The sequence below is a fragment of the Orbicella faveolata genome, unplaced genomic scaffold (genome assembly GCF_042242905.1).
Source record: "Orbicella faveolata isolate gen_17 unplaced genomic scaffold, um_ofav_v1 contig_46, whole genome shotgun sequence".
NCBI classification, from domain to species: domain Eukaryota; kingdom Metazoa; phylum Cnidaria; class Anthozoa; order Scleractinia; family Merulinidae; genus Orbicella; species Orbicella faveolata.
This window is the reverse complement of record NW_028301576.1, coordinates 8337456-8349770: the sequence shown is the minus strand read 5'-3', so window position 1 is coordinate 8349770 and position 12315 is coordinate 8337456. Positions and strand designations below refer to the sequence as shown.

The 12315-nt window shown below is 40.3% G+C and overlaps 1 protein-coding gene across 2 annotated transcripts; it reads right to left on the bottom strand.

Moving 5' to 3' along the window:
* Window positions 1-884: 884 nt before the first annotated feature.
* Window positions 885-12087, bottom strand: LOC110050879 (uncharacterized). 2 transcript variants are annotated; one of them, XM_089277818.1, is made up of 9 exons: window positions 11845-12087; window positions 11093-11292; window positions 9744-9918; window positions 5736-6128; window positions 4977-5291; window positions 4022-4246; window positions 3776-3928; window positions 2909-2938; window positions 885-2546 (listed from the first exon to the last, which is right to left on the bottom strand). In XM_089277818.1, the coding sequence occupies exons 1-9, from the start codon at window positions 11900-11902 to the stop codon at window positions 2479-2481; spliced, it is 1617 nt and encodes a 538-aa protein (XP_089133944.1). In that variant the 5' UTR covers window positions 11903-12087; the 3' UTR covers window positions 885-2478. The 2 variants fall into 2 exon arrangements, with proteins under 2 accessions (XP_089133944.1, XP_089133945.1); XM_089277819.1 differs by lacking the exon at window positions 2909-2938.
* Between the last annotated feature and the right edge of the window lie 228 nt (window positions 12088-12315).

Here is a 12315-nt window from a genome sequence, read left to right as displayed (position 1 = left end):
GTTCTACGATTATCCACTGTTTTCAGATAAAACCGGTCAAGCGTACTCGATAACAGGGCAGCGTAAATCGCTTAAGGTCTACTAGGGCCTGTTTATAAGGAGAGAGGGTACCCTAAAAGGCGGGCTACCCTAGCACTCACACATTTCCTCTTTTTTTCTTCATCGTGTTTACAAGGCAGCCAGGGTTACCCGGTTAGCGGGGTTACCCTATCTGCGTGCTAGGGTTACCCTGGCAGGCGGGTTAACTTTTTCCCTTGCAAACACTCCAGGTAGGGTTAACCCACCTACCTGGGTTAGCTTTCTAATTTTTTCCAGACCTTTTGAGTGTAACCGCGCATTGAGTTGTCCCAGGTTGTAGGGTTACCCTACCTGTAAAATTTTGCTTGTAAACCCGGGCTATCTTTTGCCCTCCAGCTAGGGTTTACCCGCTTGCTAGGGTAACCCTCCCTCCTTGTAAACAGGTCCTTAATGTATCGGGATTGTTCCTTTAAGGAATAATCACAAGCACTGAGTTTTAAATGTCGATCTAATATTTCACGATTCAGCGAGCATCGACAAAGTCTGAGTCCGACGTTAGCCTTTACAAGAAAGACGTGCGTGTCCCCATATTGGTCTTAACGGAAGTTTGATAACCCAATCCCACTTCACTCAAAGGACGTCCCGTTCCAACTCACACAACGCCAGTAAGCAGCTCGAGTATTTGAAATTCCTCCCTCTCTCGGAAAAAATTGGGCTAGGAACGTGATTGGTGTACCGGCTCGTGAAACTGCAGAGTAGGGGCTGAACAAAAAATATAACGAACGAATATGTCTTAGCCTTATCCGTGCATGAACACAGCATTCAATTGCTAAGATAATTTATGATCATTCTATTTCTACAACGGCTTACAACAACAACTCGCTTTATTTGCATGACCGAAAATACATACAGTGCTGAAAAAGCTTTTGCAAACTAAAACTAAACTAACAGGATATAACCTATTATGAATCTTATCGATATATCCTTACGATTCGATTAATTCTGCTAAATTCAATTTTTATGCAGAATATAAAACCATTGTGTCGAAAATGAACACCCAAAACCGAAGACCGAAGACCCACTGGTCTAAAACAAATCTGTATTTTGCGAACTAAAAATCTGTACTTTGCGAAATGAAATCTGTTCTTTGTGAAATGAAAATCTGAGCATTGCGAAATGAAATCTGCACTTTGTGAAATGAAATCTGTGCTTGCGAAGAAGCTTCTCCTTAACTTCTGGCTCCTACAATCATGACCGTGACACAGATTTTTTGTCGCGGCTCAGGATGAGTTCTTTGTCGACCGCGACCAAAGGCATTTCTAACACGGTGTCTCGAAAACGCAGATCTCGAAAGACCCAGAAAACCCAGACCCTCTGGATGTGTCGAAAACTCAGACTCGAAAAAGAAAACAATTTTTCACAGTGTGTTTGCCGTGGATTGCTTTAAGACGTCGTACTTGTTTACTGTTCGTCGTTACAATATCATAGGCAGAAAATAATTGTCCAGAGGCAAACGAGACAAAAAGACGAAATAACTTTGACCAAGAAGGGCTAAGTTCGCACAAAATTTCACAACTCCATTAAATTCAAGATGGCGGATGCATTTGGATCTCAACTGCGAGAACGCACTTGCGCGGGTCGTAACGTAGCGCCTTTAAAATTCATCGCATAGAATAGGGTATTTAATACAATAATTCATCTTCAATTTGATAAGATTCACAAATAGAGCAGAGTCTGTTCACCTTTGAAATTTGGTCATGTCTACAAGCTTCAATCCTTAATTAGTTTGTGAGTGCCTATCTTAAATTTTGATAGTTCCTTTCTTTAGCTTAGCTTGCTTGTTAGGCTTAAATAAGAGGAGGGTGCATAATAGTTCTTAACAGCGTTGAAAAATTCTAGTTTATTAGAGTATTGCATGTTATGTTGCCAGTATAAAATATACTGTTGCATTAGGCTAACATAATGTTCGATTTTAGCGTTAGTTAAGTACGTAAGATCAAAACAAGGCAAATTGCAAAATTCAGATATACTTATTTGCATTTAGAATAGAAACTATTTTCACCAGCGTGATGAAGATCTTCTGACACGAGAAAGATTTGTTTACCAATAGAGCAAATGTCCTTACTTTGAAGATATAACGAGTAATTGATTATTTTCTGACTGAAATCTTTAAGAAGAGATAACCTACCAAGTTCAGCTTACGTTGAATAATACAAATTTTCTTAAGCATCATTCTTTTCCTTTTGCTGACGTTTCTCGTAGAGGTTCATTTTCGCGAGGTCTACTTCAGACACCAGTAAAAAAGAACCTAACGTTCTAATTATAGTTTATGCGAATCAAGCACTGCACTGAAATCTCATATCCACCTAGCACTCTTCTGTTTTCAAGATGTAAGCTAACTATAGCAACTTGAACTAGTACTCAAAACTATAAGAAAAAGCAAAGTGGGGCTTCCGTTGCTTACTGGCCGATCGCCAATGACGTCAAGACAAGAAAGCTAATCAGCTGCCACGTTACTGGATGGTAATCTGTCACGAGAAAAAAAAGCAATATAAACGTAAGTTTAATTCAAGGCATGTGACCTCGGACTTTTTTCGTGTTGCTGTAAGTTAATACTTTGGTGGCCAGCTTATCAGACCTCCCGTCGAAAAATCGTTTTCAGTTGACATGCACCTTTGCTTTTCGCGAGAAACAAGTGAATTTTCACAAATACCTCAAAATTGTGGCACTTTTCCAACAAGTTGAACCCTAAGTTAAGTGATTTTTTTTTTTAACTTAAGTTAAATGATTTTTTTTTTCCTTGCTTGATTCCGGTTTTTCGATCTTTTCAGCTTAGCTTTAGCCACAAAAGTCGCCTCCATCACAACTTTTCGCAACATAATACGCTTACCATGTGCAGCACTCTTAATGGTAGGTGGTCCTGTTTGTGAGGAGAGAAAATTAGATAATTAAGTACGTTTTACATATTCGCTTTCGCTGCCGGAAAATATAGAAATCCAACATAGATATATTTGTTTTAGTTCGTTTTGCATTTCGGAGTTACAGGTTACTGTTCCAGTTCATTGACCGTAACAGACACCTGCTAGTTTGTTGTGGGAACATAACTGTAATAAGCGTTGAACTGTAATTGCCACCTGCGATAGTCTTGTTAAACTGTTATCTACCTGTATTGTTTTGAAAGTTATTAATATTGTAAACGATGAATTCCGTTATAGCCAATCGAGCTTTCTGAAATGTATTAGATAATGTATAGTTAAGAATTTTTAATAGCTTTACGTAATCCTTTAGAATTGTGCTTTCGGCTTAAATAGTCGTGCCTTGTAAAATATTCTTTGGTTACATTCGGGTTATGTTCGGGTACGTTCCGAGAACCTTGGTGGATTAAACTCTACTGTTGGACCCAAGAACTGTGTATTCTCTGTCTTCCCGTTGGATTGTTTTGCTGTAACAGATCCCGCGTCCTCTAGGAGTCTGACCACCTCCATCGCTGCAAGCGTGTTTCCCTCTGCATTGTTGTAACAAGGATAACAGCTTAAGCGGCCCAAAAACCTGTTATCACATGTTGACTTCTTAGTGCCATTATAAGTCTTTATATCCAACACTATTCTAATGAAGGGTAGCGCTCTTGGTGTCAGGAGTTAAACTCGATCCCCTCCGACTCTTCATCTCGTTTGATTTCATTCTTCCGACCTTTTCAGCTTAGCTTTAGCCACGAAAATAAGTGGCATCACAATTTTTCACAAAGCAACACACTTACCATGCGCAGTACTCTTGATGGTAGGTGCTTCGGTTGACGTCCAATCTGCTTTGAAACCTTTGAAGGCATCCAGCTCGTCCGAGTGAAACATGATATACAGGGACTGAGCCGAGGCATAAACAGGCTCTGGTAAAGTCCTCCCACAGTACTTTCCTGGTAAACAAGCATAGTGGGACGTTGGAAAACTTCAAACAAGGGAAGTCAAAATTAAACTTGAAAATATATTTTTTAATCTCTTATCATTACCAATCAACGGCGCTGATTTGTCTTTTCCATTCCGCATAACAACATAGTCTGCAGTACAGTTAACACTCTCCTCCAATTCAAACGCTGTGAACGTGAGCCTGAGATCTTTCTGTTCAGCGTTCACTGAAATAATCCACTCGCAAACCAGACTGTTAGGATACTCTGTGTTGTAGTACGGTGTCATAATTTCTCCTTCTGCAGTTGTTAGCTGCTGAATTCCGCAATCTGCTTATTTCAAGCAATATAAAAAAGATATTAATTATTAGTAACTAACGCCGTTGATCTTAGCTTGCCTTCAGCTGATCACTCACAGTGGCCCGATGTTGATTCAGGCAGGCAGCTTACTTGTCTTTGTTTCTTGATCTTCGATCCCTTTCTTGGAGAACTTTGCCAATAAAAAAGGTTAAGTCCGCATACGAGCCAGGTGGCCCATCAGGCCGGAGCTTATCCCGGTTTCTGTAGCATGAAGCGATTAGGAGTATTTCTACTCCCCCCTGGATGGGATGCTAGTCCATCACAGGGTTACCCCCAGCATTAAACTCCCCGGTACCCATTTATACCCCTGGGTGGAGAGAGGCACTGTGAGAGTGAACTTTGCCAATAGCAGAGATTAACCGTTGGCCGTAAAACGGGCCAAGTATTTAGCCGTAAGAGTAAAAATTGAAAATTTTAACCGTTAACCGTAAATAAATTTTAGCCATGGAAGCGGAAGTCTCCAGATCTATTGTCAAGACTTATTTATGTCTTGTCTTGTGGCTTGGTAGTAATATACCGAAACAGCCGGGAGACTTAGTAGTAAGCTATATTAGTTTACAATTTTTATAACAATACCTTTTTCCATCCTAGTATGGTCCAAAGACATCAAATATGTTTTAGAGTTATTAAAATAATTTTTTGACTTTTTTAAGCAATGAAAATTATTTTTGGCTTGAAGAAAAAGGTCACATAACCTTACCGGTTTTCTTCGTTTGACATTTTTCACTTGTCATGTTTGTGGCCACTTCCACCAAGCCGTCAGCTGTTTGCCCCAAAAACTCCACCATCACCGGGGTCACATGACTGATGTCGTCACAATTCTCGTGGTAACACTGTTGCATGTATCCCCGGAAATCCGCGGAATCGGTAAGGAAGACCGCTGGTAACGAGGGCTCGGCATTCCAGAAACGATAATGGTCTGAGCGAAAGAAATTGTAGACAGCATTCTGGTAGATTTGGTTCCAGGTACTTGGTCTGCCTGATATTAGCGAAACGGCGATCGATTTGAAGGTTTCTGTTAAGAACAAGTAGTAACGGTTTGAAATTTAATCAAAATTGCAGGTAAACCGAAATCAAAGTTCGTCAGAGGTAACAATTTGTACGTACAATGGCGCCGGGAAGGAGAACGCTGAGGACCGTACCACCTAAAGTACAAAGAAAAAAAAAAAAACATACAAGGCACAAGTGGCGGAAAATCCCCCCCTTCCCCCTCTTATTTTCTTCGAGCACGAATGCAAGGCACACTTTCACTTCCTCACCCTCATCCCTCCCCCCCCCCCCCCTGCCAAGGCCTCCGTTCTTATCTGTTTCTCTCCTGGGAAGCTCTGGATCACTTACTGAATTGAAAAGTCTAACCCAAATACCAAGATGGCCCTAAACAAACTTGTCAGTACGGGATTTCCATCCCCTCCCTCCCCCTGCTCCTCTTTATATCTGATTGACACAAACTTGAACTAACCGTCCTTTATGAAAAAATTGGTAATCCCACTGACGAGCTGTGTATCATCCTGTGCTCGACCAATCACAACTAAGAAGTCTCCTCTGAATTGATTTTGTGACACTTGTTGGTATTGTTGCGCAAATGCGACGTCGAAACCGGCGGGGAGCCTTTGAGAATTGGGAGTGTCGTTGTAATTGAGTACCGTGTCTAGGATGATCGCTCCTTGGAAACTCGCGCCAGTGCTGTTGAGATACTCAGTTAAGTTTTGGACAAAATTACCGCTGCCGCATAATCCAGCTGGGCACGAGCAGTTCCCAGACACCGAGCAGCTAACATTGAAAGTTGGCTGTCTCTCTTCCAAGTCAAAGGCCACAAACAGGAGAGTATGGTCACGTGAACAATTGCGTTTGTCTGAAAGCAAAATGGCGACTTTTTTAAGAATCAGTTGCTCTGTAACATATTTTCGGCGTTCTTGTGTCCGTGAATAGCTATCACAGACTTCGAGGTCATGGATGAGTTTAGACTATTCTATTAAGGTTACAGTATACCTTCAGGGGTGTCTCGCGCGCAAGCGATGTAGCGCGTGCAGTTTAAGCTGTAGATACCTAAACCCCTATATCAAATTAAAGCTTATGGAACTGGCTATCAAACTGCACCAACAATTTTGAAAGAAAATAAATTGTCGAATTTTTCACGACCACTAAATGCGAGCGCCCGAATCACCTTTCGAAAGCTACAAGTCAAAGCGAATTTCGTTTTTCGCCAATTTAATTTTTTCCTCGGTTTCAGGGCTCAAAGCGCTTAAAAACGTGTCTGCGTTTTGGCATATTCGATTGCAGTAAAAAGTTACAGAACATTTTCGAAATAGGATTAAAAAAATGTGGAGTGATCGTACAAAAATCGCTCTTGAAGAAAAAGTATTTCGAAATTAACAATTCCCAGACACGCTTTTGTAGTTTATATGTTAAACTAGCCACTGTCCAAATTTAAGAGAAATTGAACAAATTCCCTTTGAGTTATAACTCTTTAAAGTGTCTGCTTCAAGTGAAAAAATTTATTCGAGGAAACAGCGCTAAGAAAAATTTTCTGCTTCGCGAACAAACTCCGCCCACAAACGCCTTCAACTGGGTTCTCAGGTAACTAAGCCAATCAGTGCAGGGAAAGTTTACTGCCGTTAACCGCCTGGTGAAATTTACGCGCGAATCTCTAAAAAACTCTTGTGTTTCGCAATGCGCTCAAGGAACCGAAGGCAGAGAGATAATTTTTCTGTAGCTCGGTTTTTCTTGAAGCTGGTCTGGCAAAATGGGGAAGACTAAAAAGGATACGAACGCTAGAGTGGCTGAGCGAAGGAAACAAACAAAAGACAGCGCGGAGAGCAACTGTGTGTGGGCAACTGTGCATGGATAATATTTCAAATGGTCTTAATGAGTCCGACGATTCGTCGATATCGGACTCATCAGAAGAGTCTCTGTCAGCATCCCTGTTATTGCTGTCAAGTTCCGAAATTTTTACAGAACCTTTCTTTTCTCTCACCACGAATATTTGCCCGCCTTATATACGATGACTATAGCTTCATCCGCGTGGCGAACTTTCGCTTCTTCACTCATTGATGTATTTTCACTCGTTCTTCGCTGTTTTCGCTTTTTCGAACCGGTCCATGGTTTAAACGTGGTCTATGTTTACTTATAACTTAATAGAGACACGCCTAATATCAAAAATGCTGGGTAGTCGGAACAACAATGCTGATCAACTGAGTAGTCAATTCGTGACATCCATATAGGTAATTCCCGCGAAAATCGTCTCGGTTGATTACATATGCGCCATAGGGCTGTCAATCAAGAGGTAAACTTTTACTTCCGGTGAAAACGTAAAACCGCCATTTCTCCGCCAATATTTAGCCTTTTTCAAAAAATTTTTTCAGAAATTAGAGATTATACTTCTACCTCTATTTTGACTCAAAAATCCAAATTTGAAGAAAATTGCCGACCCGAAGGTATACTGTAACCTTAAGTATTGCCAGGAGCCATAATCGGGGACGGAGACCGTAAGCGCGCGCCATTTCAAGTATTGGGGTTGTCCCCATGATATGGGACAATAATTCTATTTTTAGAACAAATTGCGCCATCGCCTAAGGCACACGCGCGTACATGCTGCGAGGATTTTTGCAGATGTCGCGCGGGGGAAATGGCGTCCGAAATTCCCGAAATTTTTCATGTTTTTGGCCCACAACTCAATGCGTTTACGTCTGTTGGAATTTTTCTAAAGTATTTTCGTCGTAAGCTGCTCCAGTTTGAGTGAAGTAAGACAGTGTCGAATTTAGGTATGTTCCGCTTCAAGCTTATATATATCGCTGACCAAGTTGTGTTCCGACGGATGCTTCTTTTGCATGAGCTGTACATTACTCCACTTTAAATTTCACATATGTTCAAGATTAACAGCTTTTCCATTACACAGCAACAAACCAGCTGGATATATTTAGATATAGCAGAGCTTTAGGACTTCATAGTTTCCTAGCTCCTCTTGCCACACGCTTGCGAGCAATTTGCCAGTCTATCGCGGCTGAAAAGTAAAACAAAATAATTGCTAGTTTGGTCAGTTTGAGTTTCGCCTGAATTGTAAGCAACGCTTGCTGTTTCGTCAAGGCCCAATAACTTTATGTCCGTAGATACTGCTCAGTTTTATTCGTGTAAAAATCCACTAAATTCTCTGTTGTCGATGAATGAGAGCGCCCGCCGATGCTTGTTTTGTACAGTCAGTAAACATGACAAATTGTACTTGCGCTGCACTTTCGTGTGAAAACGTACATCGCACTCAAACAATAACTCTATAGTTTTTAAATATGTTTAAGATTGATAAATGTTTGAGAACATATTAAAAGCTAAGCTGAAAATATGTGAATAAAGCAGAAATAATCAGTAAAGTTACATTGACGCTTTCTTTAATCAACTTCGAAAAACGATCTCGATTTTGTTGATCGAGTTATCAAAACTCCTTGTTTATTTTCATTTCCGCAGTGTAAAACTTCACTATGCTTATGTTGAAGAAACACACATGATGTTAGTAGCATTTTTTGCGTTCGTGAATTTTGTTGCAGCATCTCAGCACAAAAGATAACGAAAGAAATCTTTGTCAAGATTTGTTGACAATTGAAAACACCGACGCGGACTTGAAAGTGCACGAGCTGCACTATGCAAATGAGCTAATTGTACGCGTCAGACTTTCCTTTCAAAAACTTTTGCAAACTCACCAAACAAGCAGAAACAATAAGAAACCATCAAAACAGGTTTTTGTTATGATGAAGCATTGTCTGAGAAACTCACAAATTAACTCGATACCAGAGTAGAGAGTTTTCTTGCTATATTCTTAAGTCAGAACAAACGCAAAAACATACGCGTAAGCTTACAACTAGCGTGAGCAGATCTTATTATTCATTCCCAGCGCGAGATTGAAGTCTTGTTTTCGACCCTGAAAAACCCACCTTTTCCGTTAGCTCAGAGCATAAAACTACATATAGGCGCCCTGGTTCGTATTCCCTGCCTTATTCCCTGCCATCGCTGCGAAAAATACGCAAGACAATCCCTCAAGGTCTCTCAACTCTCACCATTTGATCACGCAACGTGACAACATCCACGCGAGAGCCCCGACATGCGCGTGGATCCACGCGGATATATGACGTCAGGATGGCGCAATTTGTTCTAAAAATAGAAAAATTGTCCCATATCATAGGTGCGTGCGGATCCCAAGACTTACGGTCTCCGTCCCCGATTATGGCTCCTGGTGCATTTCAATTATACTCTTCAGGAAAGCTTTAAAGATGTTTACTATGAGAATTTTGCACTGAACATTGTCCTGAACACCTGGTCACTTAATGCAACGTAAACCGGGATAAGCTCCAGTGGTATGGACCACCTGTCCCGACGCAAGCTTTCTTTCTTTACGCCAGATAACTGATCTGATTTCTAGTACTCGTTTTATAGCTTACTTCACAAACAAAAAAGTAAAAATAATCAAAAACGATTTTATTACCCGGAATGGTGATAAGCTTTAGAGCCTGCAGTAAAGCGGTCATTCCGGAACCATTGTCATCAACACCGGGAGAGGTCTGCACTGTGTCATAGTGGGAACCAATCAAAACCATTTTATCGTCACGTGTTCCGGTGAAGCGACCAGGCAGTCTACCAATGACATTCACTCCTGGATACTAAAAATATAACAACTGTACAAAGAGATGCATTTACGTATTATTGTAAATCATAAGAAAAAGAGAACAGATCACCGTGTCCCTTGTGATAATTAATTATTTACATGAAATAGAGGTGGTTACCTTGATCTTCTCTTGTTTCATAACCTACTTATAGATTGGTTTGTCATATTTACAAAACGTACCCGGGAACTTTTAAATAATTAACACGGCGTCAGTCTTACCCACCAAACAGGTGCGCGCATTGAAAAAGCCAAACAGTTTTAATTTAGACAGAATATAACAGATTTCAGATAATTTTCATCGGAAGAAGCCCGTGTGCTTGAACCTGTTTACATAAATTTAATGGTCGATCCTTACCAGCATCGTTTCACGGGCCTCAAAAACGATAGTAAATGGCGAAAATGTTTGGTTTACAATGGAAAACAAATAGTAAAGTCATTTTTGTTATTGCTGCAATCAGTTCTACTTCTTCTGAGAAGATTGTCAAGTCATGTGACATAATGCGGAATACTTAAATCACTTTTAATACAAATGAACAGTGCCTCTTAAAAGTAGATTAACAATGCACTCACTTTGCTGTAACTACCGTTTTCAGTGAGGTAGTAGAAAAGCCCAACTTTCATATTAAATATTCTGTAAAATGTTCGAATTGCTTTAGCAGGCAGATTTTTCGCAAACTTAGAAAATGTGAACTTTTGCCTATTTCAAAAGTAGCTCAAATTTTGTCTTGCAATCAGAGCCAATTTCTAATTAGAGAATTTTTACCTCACTTTAAAGTAGAGTCGTGGAGACGGAGAGAGAGGCACAGTAGCCTCATGGTTTTGCAAAGAATCAGTAAAAAATGGGCTCTTTTAGTTTATCAAAACTGCAGTAAATTTGTCAATCATTTTATTTAGAGTGCTTGATCTATTTTCCTTTGTGTTTGCCTTTTGATGAGAAGCTATTCTTTGATAAATGGATTGGTGACTTGGATAAAGTGTAAATAACGGAGAAGCGTTCTCAAGTTGAAATGCTCAGAAAAAGAATTTTCTGAGCCCACAACGAGAGTCGAACCCATGACCGGTATTCTGAAGGTCGTGGGTTCGACTCCCGCTGGGAGCTCAGAAAATTCTTTTAACGAGTATTTCGACTTGAGAACGCTTCTCCGTTATTTTAGCTATTCTTTGTTTACCTTTTCTTGGTTACTAGGGAACTCCTCAGTCCACGTGTGCAATCCGTGATCCTTAAACATGTTCACGATGAAGTCGCGTGCTCTCTGTTTGGCAACAGGATCGATATAAACATTTCTTGTGTCGGTGAAGTGGTTCAGTATCGAGCGTAGAGACTGGGTCTTAGTATTGGCTTCCACTAGCGGTGATATTGTCAAACAAACTAAACCGGAAAGCGAGAGTAATAAAACAAAGCTGCCAATTAGGCGTAACGAATAAATATTGAAAACTACGTCGAGTTGAGGTACTTCACTCCTCTTAGTAATGCTTTATTGCCTTCTTTCCCTGCGGGAGGGAAGTAATAAAGTCTAGAACCGAAGAAGCTCCCAAAGTAGTGATACACCGAAAGAGCTTATTTATTTTCACAACCCTTTTAGTTGACAGACTTCCACTCGCCCAAAGAGAAAATACTACTTTAACGGCAACATAAACTCGTTTTCATGAACGATACGCAATCTTCAGTGTGTCTGTCATCAGCTTGGCGTCCAGATGGAAACATGGATCACTTAGTCTTGATCTGTTCTAGATCTGATTATTAGGTCTTCACAATTAGTTACTTCTTAAGATTTGTCACCTTGCAGTTGGACTGTTAGTTTATAAAGAATGAAAGCTTAACGGAAACTTAGTTGTTTTGGCTCCGTTTCGTTTCATTTGCACGCGCCATTGAAGATCAATGTAAGCAGTACACAGCCTTGCTAAGTTTAACCCCACGCACCTGTGAGAAGAAAAAGCAACAAGAACATCAAGGAACCATTCTCCATCTTTGTGACCATGTTGATGATGAAATGTCTTCTGGCATACAAGTAGATTTGCTACTCAGCTCGCTGTATTGTTGTTGACCCGTTATTGAAAATTGGCATAAATCATGCTGTTCATGAAGCATTCGTGCATAACGCAAACTGTCAGCACATTCGTGCGACAGTTCGTGCCACCACCACTGTTTCTCAGATAATGACCTTTGCTTACGACATCGCTTATATTTCGACTAATTGGCATACGAATTTGTGTAGAAAAAGAATCATGCCAGAAGTTGATATTCTCAACTCGTTTCAATATTTAGCTTTAAGAGTTGATATTTTTCTAGCTCGATAAGAAACTGACGCGCTTAAGTATACTAAATCACGAATCAGTTGTACTCAAATATTCCATTATGGAAGTCAGTGGGTTACTACAGTTCTTAAATGGT

Coding starts and splice junctions, on each gene's coding strand:
- LOC110050879 (XM_089277818.1), bottom strand. CDS start 11,902: ATGGTCACAAAGATGGAGAATGGTTCCTTGATGTTCTTGTTGCTTTTT. Junction 9,919..11,092: donor TCCCTAGTAACCAAGAAAAG/GTAAACAAAGAA, acceptor TTATATTTTTAG/TATCCAGGAGTGAATGTCAT. Junction 2,939..3,775: donor CATCAAGAGTACTGCGCATG/GTAAGTGTGTTG, acceptor CCTCACAAACAG/GACCACCTACCATTAAGAGT.